Source organism: Pieris brassicae, chromosome 1 (genome assembly GCF_905147105.1).
Source record: "Pieris brassicae chromosome 1, ilPieBrab1.1, whole genome shotgun sequence".
Lineage (NCBI taxonomy): Eukaryota > Metazoa > Arthropoda > Insecta > Lepidoptera > Pieridae > Pieris > Pieris brassicae.
Genome location: NC_059665.1, coordinates 5,055,078 through 5,077,406, shown reverse-complemented (window position 1 = coordinate 5,077,406; position 22,329 = coordinate 5,055,078). Strand labels below are relative to the sequence as shown.

The following is a 22,329-nucleotide window of genomic DNA, read 5'->3' as shown; positions in this document are numbered from 1 at the left end:
GACGTTTCATCCGTAAAAATTTCACCCTCATGCGCCTAAAGAAGTTTCACTTCAAAAATTCTTCGTATCTTACATGAACCATCTTAAATTACAACTTACATTTTTCTTAAGTACTTTGTATTTATAATTAATTATTTCTGATTCTGATAATTAATTATACAAATGAATTATTATCTACCACAATATATCTTTGAATTATACTAAAAATATATTTTTATATTCTATTTACTAACGTGTAATCTATAATGTACGTATGCAGTCCTCAATCTAAAAAATCTAAATATAACAAAAACTTTATCACAAATATTTCACCGAGATTGAAGGGTCTATTTATTATAATATTTTTGCATAGAACCTTATTATACGATACACAAAATGTTGCAAAGGCGACCGATAAAGTATCTTGAACCTTTCTTACATACAATAAGATTATGATAATTTAACTAGTCTATGTCCGTATTTATAAGCCCAAGCCCAAATAATGTTACATACGATTTTTGGGCTTTTTCAACTTTTTAATTATTTTAAATTTGGAACATTATTTTAAAAACTTCTTTCGATTTTTTTCATTTCACAATTTTTTTAGTGTTCATTATCAAATTACAATATGGAATAGGGGTGTCAAAGAAAATGTAATGTAAGCATTGCAGTGATCGCCTTGCACTAAGTGGGTATGGCACCGTTGGTCACATTCCAGGCACTTCAAAAACCGTATGTTCGTATACCGTACTATCAACATACATACCAAAACTTTGTTGGTCGAAGACCAAAAAAGATCGGGGTGACCGCGTCCTTTACAAAGTCTGTTAATTTAACAGCATTAACAGCCAGTATTCGTTGAAACCCCATTAGGAAGGAAAAAATCTTATCGCGAGAATTATATAACCCAACATTTTTTAAGTTACATATGTATTTTAGTTAAATAATTAGAAACGTAAACAAATGTAAGCAATCGTCGCACACTTGAAGCCAATATGAGCTCTTTAGTTTTTGTAGAATGAGTGTATAATTGTCAATTAGATTTATGATCTCTTAGATAAGCCAAGTTAGTTTTTTTAGCGTCGCAACTCCTCTTCCCATAATTTCGTGTTAGTTATAATCTCAAGAAAACCATTACAGTCAGTTGTTACTTGCTTCAAACAGAGAGTTTTATTTAAAAATATACCCATACAAAAACCGCTACCAATCTTAAATCGAGCCAAAAAGCAAAACAAGACAAAACAAAACGCTATATAACAAGACCTGAAGTTCGGTGCTTAATGTGGATGTACAGGGCATGCCCTAACTCAATATTTATGATTAAAGAGAGTGGATCGATCAAAACGCGATACGCAGGTGAAAAGCATACAAATATTCTTTTTACCGATGAAATAAATTTCACGATTGAAGAACACTACAATAATCAAAATGATAAAGTGTACGCTCACAGTTCTAAAGCAGCTGCTCAAGTGGTCGGTAAGGTACAACGTGGTAATCTTCCTGCGTCAGTGAACATTTGGTGGGGCGTGTCCTTGTTAAATCAAAACAATTGTTTTTTGTGTTTTTCACAAAGCAATACACTTCTTTTTGGAGTGAAAACTTCACCCAAAGTGTGATGTTGTGAAACCTCTCAGCAATACACTTCTTATAAAAATTACCGTGGACTTTTCAGCAGGATTCTGCACCTGGTCACAAGGTACGAACTATCTAAGCATGGCTTGAAACCAACAACGTCTTAACGACACGGCGACATTGAATCTCTTAAAAAATCTTTGGAACAAGTAGTAGCAAAATTTCCCTTGAAATAAAGGCCTGTATAAAAGTCAAATGTTGCCATTTCGTATACAGTATTTTTTGCTGCGACTTTAATAAATATATAGGTAACATTTAAAAAAATTAAACGGTGGAAATTTAACGGTGAAGGAAAACATCGTGACGAAACCGGCTTGTCTTAGACCTAAAAAAGTTAATGGTGTGGCACAGGAGGCTGATCACATACTTGCTTATTAGATTGACAAATGATCATGAAACAAGGCCCAGGTCGAGAGACCCAGATTGCAGCGCCACAGATTTATTTTTATTTAAAAAAAATCATAAATAGATAATAAGTGTGTATGTATATATATATATATATATAAGAAGATATAAGCTATAAGAAATAGACCTCGATATTTAATGTGTTAAACTTTTTTAGAGGTTGTAATGGACTTTAAAAAAATTATAGGTACTTCAAAGTGCATTTTTAAATTATTCATAGCAGTTGATCTTGTCAGTCATTTAAAAGGTAAGCGTAGTTAACAATCGGTTTAATAGATACGAAATGATCTTTAAGACAAAATATTGATTTAAAATATTTTGTATTGTAAAAAATATTATTAAACATATTTTATAGTAATACCTCTTCAGACAAATATCTCCGGACGGAAATATTTACTGCAATAAAAATTTACAATTTCTAATAACATTTACAATAACACCAAAATTGCTTACCTTTTGCTCGTTTGTCTGAGTTAGCCTTCTTCACACTCACACTTCTTTTTATACTGCATGTTAATCGTTCAATTGCCTTAAGTATCTTTTTACTAACTTTATTAATTGTTCTTCGCTTCGGATCGTTATATTTCGTTCTAAACCCTTCCACATTTTTTTCACAACCGGAATCAGAACTATCATCAGTTTCAGAAGTCGAACCATCCGAAATTGTATGAAAAATATATGGACTACTCGCGAAACAGGGGGAGTTCATTTTACAACGCAAATCATTAAGATATGCAATTGGTTATAAAGTCTTGGGGACAATGACGGAACTGAGAGATTTTTTCGCTTACAAGACGTCTTTGGAGCGTGACACCGCTCCCTTTGACAAGCCCAAGACCTTGGTCTTGTTGTTCCAATAATTACCCATTATTACTAAATAGCAATGAATTATTTGTTTATGTCATTTTCGTATCATCTTCGGTTTGTACGAGAATTTATGTGTATTAAACATTAAAATAAAACATAATTTAAGTGAAGTTTCTCTCGTCTTTGACTGACCGCGTTTGATGAAAAGTACTTAAATCGTGTATATACCTAAATTAATTTTTATATAAATATAACGTTTTCATAATTGAATTATATATTGGCAGAATGATAGCAAAGTTTTATATGAGTCTTTTGATACTTCCTGGGCTATAAATAATAATCCTCGATGGTACGTCGGACATTTGCAATACCGCCATTGTTTTAAACCCTCTGGATCGCTTAACAATCTCTTTTTATTGTGCATATACATATACATATAATATTGTAAAACTGTAAATACTAGTAATTACATTTTATTATAAAATTAGTCTTATTAGAATGTATTGTCTTAGACAAATTTTACTAATTTATTTAATATTTTAATTAGATTAATGAATAGAAAAAGACATTAATTCTCTTGTTTAAAATAAGGAAGAAGTTGTTTCATTTCGAAACAAATAAAAATAACAGATTACTAATTCTTACAAATACGTTTCCTCTACGAGATAATGTAAACTATAATTTGACAATGTGCCAAAATGTTGATATAAAGTAGGTGAATGGTGTATCGAACTTGATTATATTAACGAATCAACGAGCTTTAGAGAACTCTTTATATTAATGATTTTTTCAGACTTATAAATCCAAAAATATAAAACAGATGCAAAAATTCATTTTTTACATTTCAAAATTAACCCTTTTTTGGCATATAATCGCATAATCATTGTTATTCATCCAAATTCACTCCCTTTATATAAGAATTTATCTGTAATTTCGTGGCCAACATATACAAAAGTTATAAAAACGAATTATTAGCATTAGACCTTAATATACAAAATCCCTTGTAATCCTGTCATTTAAATTTGAATGTTAGTTTTGTTTATGCTAAAAGTTATTTGGATTTCCATTATCCTTTTTAACCGCAAAGTGAAAATGGAAGGGACCGGGAAAAGCTGTTAAGCGAAGATATTTATTATTAACATTAAGAGGTATTTACGAATACAAAATAACGTTGATTATAAAATTACAGATATAATGTGTTTTAACCAAACTTTATTCATTTGACACCGCGATTGCTAAAACGCACTTGTAGCGTACGTAAACAATGTAGTAATGCGCTTAAATGATTTCACACCGAAGACATTATAACGTATTTCTATAAATACTTGCATCAAAAATATCAAATTACATGTATAATTTAAAGAAAAGAAATGAATCAGCCACAATATATAATGGTAACAATTCTACTAATAAAAAAATTACCATTATACATTTTTGTTTCGGTATTTAGTTCTGAAATAATAGAATACCTACTGAAGATGTGAAGTGTGAATTAGCCTTATTTTATTAATAAGGCTACAATTTAGTACTTCTAGTTTACATCGTGCTAGTGCTACGAATATTTAAGCTTGGTGAGAGAAATCATCGTAGGAAAGTTTTATTCTTTCATGCCCAAATTATTATGATTACTAAGTGTAAAATGCATCAACAAATAAATTAGTTGAATTCATGTAAAACACATTCTCTAATTAAAATTTTAAATTATACCAAAATAGGAACGGAAGCTTTAAAACATACTTTGCATACCCCAGTAATTTTGTCTAAATAGTTCATAGTTCGTTTGAGAAAATCCGCAGGTAACTTCATGCATTTTCATACAATATTATGAGAGTTTTAACTTTTACAAAACAAGTTTCGTAATCGCAGTCGCGCTCAGTCCTCTTCAGACTAAAACATTTCACGTTGGTGACTTAGCTCCAAGAGGTTTAAGTAAGGAGGTACTCTATAAACTAAAGCGAACGTAACTGTATTTTAAAATAACATTTCTATTTACTTCACCGGCTCTTAAACATAAGTGTAAGAAAATTTCAAAATGAGATTCGGTTATCTTTGTATTGTTCACGGATAATTTTGTATACAAGATGTTATACGATTTAGATGTGGATATTAGTGTGTTGTAAGTATATTGTTTCGTATCGGCTGTACGTATACATCTTTTTAATAATGCAATCAAACATAGCTAATATATATTATATATACATTACAAAATTATATTAATAGATATTACAAAATATTGTAGAATGGGTTAAATTGTAAATTTTTAAACCTAGGTTTTATTTTTGTTACACAAAATTATGTGAACTGGTGGCATTGCTCTACTAAAACAAGCAGGCGCATGAATTACGACAGTTTAGATTTGTATTATCCAACGTATCTATGATATTCTATAATTTAAATCAGTACCTTTAATTCTATTTTATATAAAATATCAGAACACTAAATATAGAAATAATAATACTAATTATTAAAATATCGTAGAGCTGAAGTAGGGCTGGTGCAATAGCCACCATTCGAAAAATAAAATTATACAATCGTCATCGTGCATTAATCTGAAAGTGTTAGAAGGTATTAGAATTAGAACACTCACCTTGTGGCTTGTAGTGATTTCTCGGCGACTTGTAAATTACTGAAGAACTTAATCGTCTTTCCAGATTACCACCGTTCTTATTAAATTCGTTATAATTCTCAAGAGTTGGAGTAATTATGTACTCATTTTGGCTACTGTTTCTCAAGTCACTAACCTTCGAGTGGTTTTTTAAATGTTGCAAACCGTTAGATTTATCAATCGCATCACTAGAGCCGTTCAACACCATTTTCTTTATCGTCTTTACTTCTTCTATTTCACTGAATTTCTCTTCTATTACCGAATGTTTGGTTATTTCTTCTTTTGAATAGAAGTCTGTATCGCTTTTAGAATTCAACATATTGTGTGCATGAGTCCCATTTGCTTCGGGTCTATGATAGTTTTCAAAAGGGTCACTGTTGCGTTTTGTCTCAAATGGATTTCTTCTACTGTCTTGCGCTGCCGATTGAGAATCATTTTCAGTGCAATACATATTAGTTTCTCTTGTAATCGGTATATTTACAGACCTTGACTCAAATATTTGCGACTGACTTAATTCTGATGCATTGGGTAACGTCGAATTAAACTCATAATTAGATTCTTTAGATTTGTTAATTGAGTTATTCCTATCTAATGTAGAAAATCGACCGTTTGGTATCGGTAACCTGGAAGCACTTGTACAATTTAAAGGTAACGTGGTGTAAAAGGGGTTTGTTGGGTGAATCTTCGGTGGTTCTTGAGCGATTGAGGTATATGTTGTAGGCGGAGAGCTAAGTGATCTTAATTGCGGGGCTGTGGGCCTGTGTTGTGGAGGTCGGATAGTAGCGTAAACAGGAGCTTGTAAGACTGCTTTACCGTTGTTAAGATCAGCCAACAGTTGTGATGGTCCTGTAATAAGAGAAGATTGTTCGAAATTCGAAAAAAGCATTTTAAATGTTTTGTATATGCAACATCAAAACTTAATGTTTACCATTAAATATTAATTCCTTAACCTCGCAATAATTAGAATTAAAAATTAAATTCTCTAACACGGCTGTTGTTTGACAGCTTTTATTTCATGAAATTAAATACCATTAGCGTCACATCTAAAAGTTAGCTATTGTTACGTTATATCCTCGTAGCTCATTCATATTTTGATGTTAATTCAATGTTACAAAGTTATTTGTATAATTGGTGAATATTGTTTTTATGACGCCTATTAACCCATTATGGTTGCAAAATATATTTTTTTTTGAATTAAGCAATTCAATTTTTGTTTTAAAAGGTTTTAAAAATTAGATAATAATTCCTTGTTGTATTAGAGAATTTATATTTATGGAAATAAGGTCACATATAGCAAATATACCAGACATTCTTATACAAGCGAGTGAACACTGGCACACAATAAAGCTTAAATCCTAAAGATGAAAGTTTGAAATAATATTTCCTAGAGCACTTCCATTCGCATATCGGCTTATGTACGCTTTTAGAAAATGGAATATGCCATACAAATACCTTCACCTAGATTTCTATTCATCAATTGAATGACTAGATAGAACTACGAGACTGATCGTATTCATAATTTTTAACCATAAAAATACAGGATAAGAAAAAACTTTGAAACTCGAAATTTATAGTACATGTTATGAATCAATCAATAAAATTTTCCTTTTTATTGGTTAGTTACAAACTGTCACAAAACTCTGACACTACTTTTGATCACAAAGTTTTTAGTTTTAATAAATGGCCAGGGCAATCATTACACCATCTGACATACTGTAGCAATAGAACTTGTATGGAAGAAATATTATTTATAATGCGGTATAAGCAACTAATATTAGTAACTACTAGTTCCTCTGTAGTGGCTAATACAAAGGTTTTACGATCGATTTTTGTCAACAGTAGAGTCTAAACCGATAATTACCAACAAAACTGAATCAGAAACGTCCTATGCCATAATAGTTACGTGAAAAATATATATAAATATTTTATGTGACTAATATAGGTAAAATGTTTTCTAATATTTTAGTAAAATAATTCCCAGTGAATAAAGGTGAGCTTCAAAATATTTTTTCCCTACTAGATGATCGAGTTTCAAAAGACAAACAAGCTAACTTACTTTTCAAGTCCGCAGCCTTCCCGATGGATCTTCTTCGAGGTGACATCTCCTTGTCTCTGACAACAAGAAAACTTAGATTAGAACTTGAGTTGGGAGCAGTGTAATATAACTTTTCTTTAATGACTAAACTGTTTTCAACCATGACATAATTCCTTATTTCCTACCTATTTTATCGCCACATACTATGTATATTCGCGAATATATAAGTGTAAGTTAATAATTTCAAATTCCATAAATGTGAACGTAACACCTTACGCACACAGAAATAAATTATTTAGATTTGGGACGGACAATAAACAATAAATACATTTAAATCATTTTTACCTTTTAAGTTACTACACTGATTATTTCTCAAGGAATAGAACGTTAGGTTAAATAAATATCAAGTTACTAACATCACACCTTCGAATCAACATTAAACTAATCCGAGTTCTTTTTCTTCATGTTTCATCTCATTTAATATGCCTGATGGTTCATGTCTGATGTCCAAGTCTCGTGAAATGGCGAAGAGTGATCGGATTAGAGTCAATCCTCTCCGGGTTAGTACGTGTGTGGAATATGATAGTAAGCTGGTGAGATTTTTTTAGCTTACAATCTCATAATTCAGGAAAACAATGTTTGGTATGATACTACGATATATATATATATATGAGAAGTGCACTTTTTACATTTCACTAGTGTAACTCTGATTAATTTGACTCTGATAAAAAAATGTATTAAAAATATATAATAAAATAACCTTGACGATTATACAAGTTTTATTATTGTTATTGTTGTTTATTCGGGAAAATTAGGCTTCGGATCGTAACTTTTTGTGCATCAAGTAATTTAGGCAATAATTATACTGATTAATTATACGAAATATAGCTTAGGTGGATTAAGCTCGGAGGTCTTCACTTCCAAAAAAAAACAATATTTTTTTTCCGCTACTATCGTCTACATCGATTATTCGATCGCTTATACTAAAAATATTTATGAAATAGTACTATCCGCTCCATTCACCATTGGTGCATCGGTAATTCATACCAAAATACAGCATAACTGCCCCCACTCATAAATTTGGGATTTCATTCAGTAGGAAATAATAGAAATATAACTAAATTCTTACAAATGAGATTCAAAAAGGCAAGTTATAGCATAATATGAATAATATCAAAGCTCAGCATGTAATATGTATGTTTACATCTCCAAGAGCACGTAGCATTCAGTGCTCTTGGGTACAATGTAGATTTCACAGACTAGAATACCTAAATGTGTTGTTAACATAAGAGTTATTTTTCGGCTATTAAATATGATAACTGAGATCTTCTGTGCCCATTTCCTTGTAAAGTTAATTTTAGATGCTAATATTATAAAGTGGAAAGTTTTTGTTTCTAACTAATAAACTCAAAATTGGCCGATTTCAAAAATACTTTCACTATTAGTTTGCTTTATCCCTTAATAATATATTAATTTCTAAAGTATTTCAAAATAAAATGTCTAACCGTCCGAGGGATATTCTGAGGGAAGCGCTGCTGCACTTTTTACATGGCTTTCACGCGGTTATTAAAATAAATGTTCTTATTCTAACCAAGTTTTAAGACCTGTTTTATGCCGTCATTAAATCTCAGTGGCGTTAAAAGAGAGAAACTAACAATTATTTAGGGTACGATTCTGGTAGGGTATTATTCCGCACGGCTAATACCTAGGTAACACTGAAATTGTTTAGAAAATGAAAAACGGCTTCATGTGGGAGTGCGATGCTGTTGCTTTTTAGTGGGAGTGCCATGCTGTTGCTTTCGGGCTTCAGCCAATCGGGCAGGCACGACCGGGGCAGTACCACTGTCTCACAGAAAACCGGCGTGAAGTGATGCAATAGGTTCATCTTATTGTACTCGCGTTTCGTGCGGTGAGTGAGACTCCCGGAGCCCATCAATTCCCCCCTCCCCCAGAATATGAAGATGCAGTTTAAACAGAGATTACCCCAGGGGGGTACCACACGTTTCCGCTGTGGAGAATCCCCCTCTGAGCGTCCATCATCGGAACAATCAGTATTCGGTGGTGGATGCACAGGCTGCCCTTCGTATTCTGGGGTGGGCAAAAGCTGCTCAAAAAACTATAAGTTTCGATCTCGGGGCAAACGGAAGAATTTACCGAAGGCATCCCCTTCCACGCTCTCAGTGGACTTTACCAATGTTAGGGGGCTCAACTCTAATCTTAACGCGGTTCACTTTCACCTCGAAACTGCGAAGCCGGCCTTATTCTTCCTTACTGAGACTCAGATATCCTTCCCGGCTGATACTTCCTACCTCTCCTACCCGGGGTACAAATTGGAACATTCATTTGTGCCGCGGGCGGGAGTTTGCGTGTACGTCAGAGAGGATATCTGTTCTCGTCGCCTCGGGTCGCTTGAAGGAAGGGACCTATCTAGCCTCTGGCTGCGCGTAGACTGCGATGACCATCCGCGATTCTACGCATGCCTGTATAGGTCCCATAGCGGAAATACCGAAACTGAGCGACTCATTGAGCACATCCAAATGGCTACAGATTCCCTGCTCGAAGGGGTTCCTACCGCTGAAATCGTGATACTTGGCGATTTTAACGCTCACCATGCCGATTGGCTCGGTTCGGAAACCACCGATCACGCGGGAAGATCCTTTCACGACTTTGCTTTAGCTTACGACCTGTCACAAATGGTCCCTGCGATTACGCGAATACCAGATGTGGATGGTCATAAACCCTCTTTGTTGGACCTTCTGCTGACCTCACATCCGGAGACCTATCAAGTCTCTGTTGACCCGCCATTGGGTTCATCGGATCATTGTGTGGTCCGGAGTACTGTGCCTACTACGCGCCCTCCTCGGCCCCGTTTTTCGGGTTGTCGTCGTATTTGGCACTATCGGTCAGCAGATTGGGATGGGATGCGGTCTTTCTTTGCGTCCTACCCTTGGGGGCCTATGTGCTTTTCGTCGGAAGCTCCAGATTCCGTCGCTGCCTCTGTCGCCGAAGTGGTTCTGCAGGGCATGGAACTTTTTATTCCATTCTCTGCGGTGCCGATCGGTGGCAGGTCACAGCCCTGGTTTAAGCGTTCTTGCAAGGCGGCATCGCGTCGAAAGCGAGAATGCTTTAATGCATGGGCGGAGGCGGCAATATCTCGTGATGCCAATACCAGCGAACATAAAAAAGCATATAACTCAGCCTCCAGGTCCTTCAAACGGGAAATCGCTAAGGCAAAGTCAGAGCACATCGCCAGATTTGGCGAGAGATTGGCCCAACTCCCTTCTGGGACCCGAGCTTTCTGGTCTCTCGCCAAAGCTGTACAAGGGAATTTTTGTCAGCCATCGATACCACCGCTGCACAGAGAGGATGACTCGCTCGCCCACACTGCGAAGGAGAAGGCCGACCTCTTGGGCTGTCTCTTTGCGTCCAACTCGACTTTGGATGACCGGGGGAGATCACCACCGGCGATTTCGCGGTGTGATAACTCAATGCCGGAAATCACATTCCAGCAACGTGCTGTTCGCAGAGCACTATCTTCCTTGGACATTCATAAGTCGAGCGGGCCGGATGGTATCCCTCCAATTGTGCTGCGTACATGTGCTCCTGAGTTGGCTCCGGTCCTGACGCGCCTTTTCCGGTACCTGTACTCGCTCGGCACTGTCCCGAAGTGCTGGAAGACCGCTTCGATACATCCGATCCCTAAAAAAGGCGATCGCACTGATCCATCCAACTATCGCCCAATCGCAATAACCTCCTTGTTCTCCAAAATAATGGAATCCATTATTAATGGCCAGCTCTTGAGTTATCTAGAGGGCCACCAGCTGATTAGCGATTATCAGTACGGCTTTCGTCGTGGTCGTTCAGCTGGTGACCTTCTAGTATACCTTACTCATAGATGGGCAGAGGCAATTGAGTCCAAGGGGGAGGCACTAGCGGTTAGTTTGGACATAGCGAAAGCCTTCGATCGGGTGTGGCACAAAGCACTGCTCTCGAAGCTACCAGCCTACGGGCTTCCTGAGAAATTATGCGACTGGATCTCCAGCTTTCTAGCCGATCGGAGCATCAAGGTCGTCGTCGACGGAGCATGTTCCGACCTTAAACCCGTGAATGCTGGGGTCCCACAAGGCTGTGTTCTGTCCCCGACCCTGTTTCTTCTGCATATCAATGACATGTTGCAACTTAGCAACATTCATTGCTATGCGGACGACAGCACTGGGGATACTCTTTACACTGGCCGGGCAGGTATTTCTCGGGCAGTTGTCGATGAGTACCGGAACAAACTTGTGTCTGAAGTCGAAACTCTTTTACGTGGAGTCTCGGACTGGGGTAGACTAAACCTAGTCCAATTTAACCCCAAGAAGACACAAGTTTGCGCGTTTTCCGCGAAAAAAATACCCTTTGTCGCTACTCCTCTTTTCGAAAACACTCTTCTTGAAGCCACAGCCAGCATCGGAATACTTGGCGTTGACATATCGAACGACGTTCAGTTTCGCGGTCATTTGGAGGGAAAGGCTAAATTAGCCTCCAAAAAGCTTGGTGTGCTCAGCAAGGCGAGACGGTACTTCACTCCGGGCCACCGCTTGCAACTCTATAAAGCGCAAATACGGCCCCACATGGAATACTGTTCTCACCTCTGGGCGGGGGCTCCCCAGTACCAGCTCCTTCCACTTGACCGTATCCAACGAAGAGCGGTTCGAATCGTCGATGACCAATCCCTCTCCGAGCGGCTCGATCCTTTGGCGTTGCGTAGAGATGTGGGGTCACTCTGCATCTTCTACCGCATTTACCATGGAGAGTGTTCAGAGGAGTTGTTCGGATTAATACCTGCAGCTGAGTTTCAGCATCGGACGTCGAGGCAAAATACAAAATTCCACCCGTATCACCTCGACGTCCGACGTTCCACGACTGAGCGTTTCTCAAGGCAATTTTTGCCGCGCACCACCGCTATGTGGAACCAGCTGCCCACTGAAGTATTTCCGAACCAATTCGACTTAGGGTCCTTCAAGAAAAGAGCGTACAAATTCTTAAAAGGCCGGCAACGCACTCGCGAGCCCTCTGGCATTGAGAGTGTCCATGGGCGGCGGTATCACTTAACATCAGGTGAGCCTCCTGCCCGTTTGCCCCCTATTTTATAAAAAAAAAAAAAAAAAAATGTAGAAAGTTGCCGATACTTTTAATGTTTTTCGAAGTAATCTCCGTTCCTCTCTACACATCGTTGCATTCGATGGAGCCACCGCAAAAGCAGTGCGACCATTCTTCCTTAGGGGTCTCTCCTATGGCATTTTCGTACGCTTTCACTGCATCTTCAGGGCTCGTAAAGCGATTACCTCAAATTTTATCTTTAGTTCTTGGGAATAAATGAAAGTCGCAGGGCGCCAGGTCAGGACTGTATAGTGGATGACTCATTACCTCGACACCTACCATAGTCAAATATTCAATAGTACGTTTTGTGAAGTGCGCTGAAGCATTGTTGTGGTGTAGTAGTACTAGTCTCTGTTAAAGGACGTCGCTTACTCGGATCATCATCGAGATTGCTACGTCCACACTTAAACTCGTTAAACCAATTGTAAATAGTGGCACGTGATGGGGCTTTATTACCAAATGCTAAACGCAGCCTATCATATCTTTGTTGTTGAGTAAGCCCACAACGAAAGTCATAATAAATCGTTGACCGAAAATTTTCTCGCGTTAGGTTCATTTTCACGTGTAACAAGAGTTTTAGATTTGCCGCCAATTCATAAAAACAAATGACAAATGAATTCAGTACATTGACATTAGGTTACCATAGTTCTAAAATTGAAATTCAAAAAAGTTTTCATTAGCAATGATTCTAACTGTCCAGTTCTAAACATTTTCAGTATTACCCACGTATGTATTGCACGGAGGCGCTCAACCTCGGTGGCAATTGTAAATGTTGGTTGGCCTAAGTTCTGGGTTGTTATTGTGGCATTAGGCTAAGGTGTTACCTGCCTCCGCTCATTAGCGAACTGAAGGCATCCGTCGAGTTTTAGTTAATTCCTACTGGAATAAAATGCCGCTGGGATATGCGTTCCTGACTTTAAAAAAAGGGGTCCATGACCCAGACATTTTTATTACCAATGTAAGAGATGCAGAAATGAAATCCATAGGAGTTTACAGGACTAATAATATAAAACTTTATTTTGTAACAAAATAAATTTATATGTTGTTAACATACGTTTAAGCCGCTAATCGAATTTTGGTTAGATGTATACTCAGACTTAAAGCCCATCGCCTAATATGAAAGTAAAAAGGTCTTAGCCAACTTATACCGAACTTTTTATATCCATTAACGAAAAATCCTTAACTACAAAGAGCCAATAAATTTAGCACTTGTACTTCTTCACATGTTTTATTATTTTTTGTCATTCAAGCTGTTCAGTTAATCACTGTTTAGATACTAAGCTTATCGAACAACATCGTATTATTTAAAACTTTCCGTCGACTCTCAACTAGCGCTCTCAACTAACTCTATTATACTATTAAGTATTATTACCTTGATCGTGAAAGAGCCGTAACACTATTTGAACAATTTAAACACTCACTCATTAAGTCCTAATCTCATGCTAGGCCCGGCAGATCTCAGAATGGCATGAGCTTCTGAATTAGTCATGTTCTTAGTGGACTGGCCATTGATTGAGGTGATTACATCACCCTCACGAATGCCGCTGAGAGATGCTTTCCGACCCGGATTCACCTGGAATTAAAAATAAAATAGGTAATTACTTTTATTAATTGAAGGGCTGGGGATTTTATTTGTGTTAGGGTTGAAAAACATGCACTTATTCGATTATGGAACTATGGATTCATTAAAAAAAACGTATATTATTTTCTATTTGCGGTTTACTTATATGGTTTATTTGTTTGTGACTCTAAACATAAGAATGCACACTAAAAGTAACTGTAATAATAAAACCAGTTAACATTTCAACGGGTAATTTAATATTTAATTTTGAATTTGTTGCGTATATTATTTTCAACAAAATCTTATTGCAATACTTTTTTCAAGACACAATCTACATAAGAATTGTCAAGGATTGTAAAGTACGTACCCGAGATAATGTAATTTTAGTGACAGCAGTTCATATTATGTATTTAACTATACACGTAGACATTCTCAATAAGTTTCATTAAGTTACAAACCGCATTTGTCTCACGCCGGCGTGCAGCCGGTGAACAAAACTTCAACATGTTTCCCGGAAATCTCCGACCAGCCTTAACATAATCCCCACACTACATCACTTTTGTTCTTTATATAATTCACGAATAAAACAATATTAAATTAACCTACTACTATCAATATAATTAATATAACACTGTTTTTAATTTGATAGTCTTCGCAAAAACATTTCTAACACATAACTTTAAGTTAAAAGTTACGTAACACGGAATTCTAAAACTTCCCTTCCCGCACGAGTCAGGGGTTATACTAAGTTAAGGTAAATGTAAAAGCCAATTTCATCAAACATTATATGGACATTATTCGAATATGCATGCGCCGTGAGGACGTGGCTATTGTGTTGGGGGTCGTCACTTGCTTCGAATATTAATCTTGTCCACGGCAAATCGTGCTTTGGTAGCGTTCTAATAAAGCCAATGAACTTTGTATGGTGATATTTCTATAAAGAGAAATTAACTGCTGCAGAAAACCTTTAAATGTATGGGGATTTAGCTCATTAATATTCCTTGCAAAAATAAAAATTGAAATCTAGTATTTATTATTAATAATATTTAGACATTAATTGATTCTACTTAAATAGAGTCTATAAGGTTAAATTTAGCTGTATTTTTTCTTATTTTTCGTTGTTATCAAAGTATATTTAATTATAGAAAACAAAACACATATTATTATTACGTCGATACTCGTGATTAATTGAGCGGTGTAACCCCAGTGGCATTATTCTACGATTGTCGACCTTGAGGTCGTGCGTATGATGCACGACTGTAGGCAATTTTTTTTTCTGTGTGTGTATTTAATACTCGCTTGTACTGTAAAGAAAATACACCGTGCGGAAAACGGCATGCTTTTGACTATAAAATTGACAACGAGTCAGGTTGATCACTTGCCGATTTAAAAAAAAAGACATCAAGAAACTACACATTTTATTTGCATTGTAACAGAAAAATCGTAAATGTTATTATTTTACTAATTAAAGTTACGAGTGCGATAAAACTGTATCTCGGCTTTAAAATGCTCATTGCAGTGATCGTGCGTGTTACGAGCACTTAGCTTTAAGTGATAACCCCATAATCATTTACATACATGCCTTAATTTTCATACATTTGTACGTGATTTTCAGTATTATTCTGTAAGGAAATGCATGTAATTTCGATTGTAAATTTCATAGTCTTACGCTGGGGTTACCCAGAATAAGTAAGGAATGTTTGAAAGAAAAACGTTTCATAGAAAAATATTCAAATAAAGCGTATGTAAAAGATTACAACTCGTAACAATTACCTCTAATATTGGATGTAGAACTCGAGCGTAAGAACAGTGAAATGAATAAATTAATATTTCTTGAATTCCTTTTTCGATTGCTAGCTTGGGCTTGAAGTAATAAATGATTACTACATATAGTGAAAAAGTCCTAACGTATATCTTGTCTGTATAAACTAAAAACATCAAATTCAGTTCTTCAAGGTAGAAACGAAAACGTTTCGTTTCGAAAAAAATTAAATTGTATGAGAATCGAGGGTAATATTATGCAGAAATTTTTAGAGGCAATGAATATCGAAGGAAGCTTAAGGAAATAAAAGGTCTTCAAGTTCTCTAAGAGTCTGTAAGATAGTGTAGATAAGTGCAGATAAACGCTTTGTGAGCGCAGCGTTCGCACTTATTGAAAATTTTATGATAATCACCTCGTTATTTGTACATTTAAAATTTAAATTTAAGTTCTAATACTATTATAATATATTACAAAAACGTTTTATATATAATTAACCCAGGCTCTCCGTAAGGGTAGACCGCCATTTAGTTACAAAAATCGTTCAACAATACAAAAAAATATTTTTTCGTTACAATGCATTCCGAAGACTAAATCTAATCCACTAGTGGCCGTTATAGTTATTCAAAGGATGGCGCATTAAAAGATAAAGCATGACGTAGTTAAAATTTACAACTTGAAAATCACTTTGATTTTTTTTTCAAGAAGAATAAGTTTCTCCCTAACCGCCCGCCCTAAATTTATTCGAAAGCTTGATAAACGTAAGATACGCCTATATTCCTATACTAGTAAATGTTTATTACCAAATAGAAATTCCAATACTTTTAGAACATACCAGAAATAGTTGTATTAATATATTAAGGACCAGATTTCAAAATCAACACATAGCTATAATGTTTAATTCAAAGTGAGTATCTACTTTGTGGCTAGAAATTTTTGTACTAATTAGTTGGACGAGGTGTTTTTAATTTAACTCTGAGTAGTACATTTTAATTAATATTTTCTTACTTAACAAAGTTAAAGTAGCAAAAGTTTCTAGAACTAACATTTGTCGTCATTTTAATTAAAAGTGTGACTTGAGCGATCTTAAATCAACTTCCGAGTTTGTGTCAACATATTCTTGAAAGAAGGAATCTGTAGAAACATACAAGCCGGGTCCAAACCGTTCAAACAATATTTTTGGCTTACTACAGCCAGACCTGACTAGTTGTAGGTAAGCGGTATATCTTCTAAAATAGTGTTTTTACTCGCATTGAAGTTGGGTTAGGTATTTTGGCGGTATGTTGTAATTAAATAAATATTAGTTTTCTACTAATAAGAAAATCATACAAATCTATATTATTCTTTACATTTTTATTATACTGAATACATGTTTTCAATTAAACCATGAATGTACGTATTAATAAGGAATTTGCTGAAAAGTAACAATATAGGAAGCGACGTAACCAGAATAACAAGGACCGTCAGAGATTTGAGGGTACACAGTAAATCTGTAGTTGTATTAGCGATGTTGAGATTATAGTAGTTCAAAGCTGCCTGGTCAGTCAAACTATTGGATCGGAATTCCTTGCACGTATGACCCGTGACTGAGACGCACGTGAGCCATTTTACGATATCAGTACGATAGGGATATACTGATAAACGCCAAAGTTTGTTAAGCAGGATGGTTTTTTACATTTAATATTAAAGTGGTAATCAAATTTGACGATTTAAATCACCAGGTAAAGTCAAAGATGTATTGGCACACTAAAACCTACTAGTACCAATATCTTTTATATATATGATATAGAAAAAAGAGAATTTATGTTTTAAATTGTTAATAATGTTACAAGAAGTTCTATGGAACTAAGATGTAAGTGATGCATCCATGTTATTGCAATACAACTCTTATGAGATCTACGATAAAAAATGGCCTATGGACTTGACAACGTGTCAGGTGTCACAACGAATACTCATTTTTTACCCTACTATAACATACCCAATTATATACTGTGATAATATAAAAACATAATAACTCATTAAAAAATATTCAGTAAGCTGAACTATTTTTTAACTCAAAATCGTATTATTAACGCTTATAACATTAATTTAATCGTTTAAATTAAACCGTCTTTTAAATGGACCGATAATTTTGGTGATAATATTATCATGAATCAGCACCATAAGTGTCAGATCTGTCATAAAATATTGAAACTGACATCGTAAAATATTTGCAAAAGTAAGCTATAACTTGGGTTTAACGGGAACACCTTCTTCAATTTAATAAAGGAGGGTTGGATTGTGGCCAAGGATAATGCCGTTTGGCTGAAGGTTTTATTGCTATTAACAGCCTAACGAAGACGTTGATACAAAATTGTTGATATGATATTTGATTGGAATGTGCATAGAATGCATTAACTAAAATAACTTAAATATTTTTACCTTTATGCACTCTGTGTATGCTTTTGTTTCACAAAGCTTTATTATAAATAATTAATTACAAATTTGTTTTTAAAAACCAAATTAATTAAAACTTACGAGAGCAGATAAATATAGATTCACTAAATGTTTCATAACTGGAAATACATATAATTAAATTTGAAAAGAAATCATAATAATCCTAATATTTATTGCTATTGATTGTTTTGTCCTTATTCTGCACATGGGACTTTTAAAATAATATAACATAACATGTTAAAACTATTTGAGGCTTATATGGCGATCATTTAAAGCCTAGATAATGTATTTATTTATTTACTATTTACATTTTCATTGTTTCAACTATAATTGTACCACTAAATAAAACAGAAGTGATATGAGAGCACGGTTAATACTGTTTGTTCCAAATTTAAAAATTCCCCAGTATTACCTAGCAGGTAGCAACCCACTGCAATCCTCAAACACATTTATCTTTGTGCAGCGGAAAAATGCGGTTTTAAATCAGGCTTGGGGAAAGCACATACAATAAATTCCTGCACATTTACACCTCAGTGTCAACTGTCAAGTGAAACGCGGAAACCATTTCAGTCGACGCGACGTTAGCGAAGAAGCCTGTGCGAATACGGTGTTGTGAGTTCTTTCATTTTAAAAGATGGAAGTGCCATTTTCCGTATGGCAATTAATGTCCAACACTCAAAACCCAATAATTAAAACAATAACATTAAATAAAAAATACTTTTTCCTTGGACAGTTTTTAATTTTTTTTGCCTAAACATTATTAATAATTTAAAACAAAAAAATCACAAGTGGTTTAACCTTGGTGTATGAAGAGCTACACCAAAGTACGACATTCTATAAATTCCTCATAAACTGAAGCATTACAAAAAAACAATCAATACCAAAAAAAAATGGTTACAGCATACATTGGGTAGCAGATAGAGAGAGAAAAAAACGGTTTTATACCTTATACATATATCATAAAATCCATCTTAAAATTATAGAGCCAAGATTGCACATCCCACAACTCTGAGGTGGTTATTATTTACCTATTTCTGTTCTATATGGGCGTATAGCATTTGCGTACGTCGAAACGCGCGTACGCGTGCGTACGGAAAAGCATGGAAACCCAGTCATATAATTGTTTAATGCCGGCAACGCAACGATTTGGCATTGTTTATCATTTAACAATGTCACCTACATTCCTGCCCATTTCCCTGTACTATAAAAAACCGACATGTACACGACCCACAGAAGGCTCACTCACCTACTTGTCTAAAAAGATTCAACGAAGTTGACTCGTTCAATGACTATTCATATATGAGTTTGGAATTATTATATCGGCACTTCTAGTGCTCTCTCTGCATGTGTAACCGAGCAATTTCCATTCAACATCTACTTTTACAGTTTTACACCCTCTAGAACCACTTGAAGTATAAAGCAACATTAAACATTCAGACCAAAGCCGTCAGGTAAAAGACGTTATGAGTGAACAACTCTCGTTTCCCGCGTCATATAATTGTTGTACTGAGCAATAGGACCTTTGTTACATTTTCTTTGTATACGAGATTTATATGAAATCTTAGTAGAGTAAAGTGTTGCTGACCCAATAAAAACTTATTTCTAACTGTTGATCACAGTTTAGATATTTAATATATTATATTACATTCGAGTGCTTCAAAACGAGTTGTGGTCAGCGAGAGATTGCTTTAAATCAGTTTTAACGACTTATAAACAATTTAATCAATCGCTTTAGTATCTGTAATTAGAAAAACATTTAAATCTCATATATAAAATTCTCCTGTCACGGTGTTTGTAATTTAACTCCTTCATCATTCCTTGAACTATTTTCGTGAAATTTAGGTGGTGTTAGGTGCGCATTTCACATCGGCATGCCGTAGACCCAAAAAGTCGACGGCATGCGTCAAGCACAGAAGGATGATCACCTACTTTTTCGATTAAAAAATGATCATGAAACTGATGCAGAAATCTGAGGCCCAGACCTAAAAAGGTTGTAGCGCCATTGATTTATTTTATCGGTTAGGTCTACGAATCGGATCTGTATTTTTCATCCCACTAAATGTTAAGGGCTATCTATACCCCCTAAATTTAGACAGCGTTTTTTGGTTTTATATTTTATGATACAGCATAAAAAAATACATACAACCCTTCATTTTCATCCCTCTACGATCAACCCCTATTTTTTATTTGTTGATTAAAAATTTATGACCTGAACTCTGACAGTCCTGAAAAAACTCTGTTTATTTAAAGAAAAATTCACAGAAAAACCTAAAAAGTTTTCATTCCGGAAAACCGAACAGTCTCTTGGGTCAGCAAAATGTTCCATGTATGTACTAAAAAGTTAGGTTTAGTAAAATCACATTAAGGAGAAACGAAGTACACGGCGGCAGCTAGTAACTAATATTAAGGAAATAAAGTAATGATAGAAATGAGCAGGCCATGAAGGTAAAGTGACCAATCATAGATGCCTACAATGCCAGTTAGCTTGTGAGTTCGTTGCACTCTTCGCATCTAAGGTAACTACATATTTTACTACGATTATCGGCTATCGGTGTTAAATACACGCTATTGTTATATAGATGGGTGATTTAATTGATTATAAATATTAACAAACAGTGTTATAGAGTTATTTAGTCACTAAATGTAAAAGCTATGTTGATGAAAAGCAAGTAACGAAGTGGCACTCTCGTTAACTAAAAAGATTGATCACTGTGTGTTAAACAAACAATTCCGTCACAATTTTACTCACATCAATTCGTTCCATTGACTCACTGAAGCTCTGAAATGAAATTACCCAATTTGAGAGATGACAACCACAGATTCGTTTATTTTCGAATTAGCTAAGTACACACTCTATTTAATTGTCTGTTTTTAGAATAGAATCTTTTTAACTAATATTTTTCACCAACTTCAAAATCGTAATAGGTTCTAAATTATATATTTATTAATAAATAATAATAAAATAATTAATATACATTTTTATGTGTTCGCGGATTACTTCGTTGTTTATGAACTGATTTTGTAGTTATTTTTTGTTGGAAAGGATAATACGATAACAATAAACTAGAATCTGATGATTCTAGTTCATTGTTATCGTGACCCAGAGACACCGAAGGACCCCTTCTGTAATCTGTTCAAATAAAAAAATGATTATCGATATATATATATATATATAAATCGAAAGCCGAATATTTTGTTCGAAATAAGTAATTTTAGTTTAATAAATCTTAAAGAGGAATCTTAAATATTTTTTTAACTTGGCCGATCGTCATATTTTTTGGATTGACATACTGCTTTGTTTCACTTGGATTATGTTAGACGCAATTTTATTATGATTTATACCCTTTTGTTAATAGTTACGTCTTCCATTTTATTATTTTATAGTGAGTGGTTTGTGCGTTTTGTGAACAAGGCAAGGTATCAGTAGGTTATCAGTCTAACCTCTCTTATTGTTCCCAAACTTATATAATTTCTCGATATCCTTACGACGGACAATTGTGACAATTTCGTTTTGGTAAGGCTATATGGAAACGATGTATGTACTCAGGATCTATTATTTCACTGATCACTGACATATTTAAATTATAATCTTTTTCACTTGCGAAACTCCCAAGCGAAATTTGAAACTTATCAGTGAATAAATTCTTAACTCTCGTTAAACGCAAGTTAATCAATAAAGCTTTTATACAATTGATGATTATTTAAATGATCCTAATACTTGGGATTGATTAACTCCAATTCAAATAATTTGTATAACTCAAAACTTGTCAATTAAAAAGAGGGGCTAAGAGTTTCTGGCCAGTTCTTGATGCCCGCTCTACGCACTTGAGAACTGGTAGTTAATGTAAATTTAGAATAAATTTCACATCTTCTCTGTGGACGTTCATAAGTGTACTTGGTTACCTATATGAATAAAGTTATTTTAAGTTTAAGTTTGAACACTAAGACCAAACTCCGAACAGGATTGA

The 22,329-nt window shown here is 34.9% G+C and overlaps 1 protein-coding gene across 1 annotated transcript in view; it reads right to left on the bottom strand.

Annotated features, from left to right (window-relative positions):
* Positions 1-22,329, bottom strand: part of LOC123710488 (sorbin and SH3 domain-containing protein 1) — a 111,314-nt gene that overhangs the window by 74,883 nt on the left and 14,102 nt on the right. Inside the window, exons 3-6 of the mRNA XM_045662500.1 lie at positions 21,111-21,140; positions 14,027-14,178; positions 7,485-7,540; positions 5,411-6,274 (exon numbers count right to left, since the gene is read on the bottom strand). Of these exons, the coding sequence (XP_045518456.1) occupies positions 5,411-6,274; positions 7,485-7,540; positions 14,027-14,178; positions 21,111-21,140 (1,102 nt within the window). The remainder of the gene's footprint in view (positions 1-5,410; positions 6,275-7,484; positions 7,541-14,026; positions 14,179-21,110; positions 21,141-22,329) is intronic.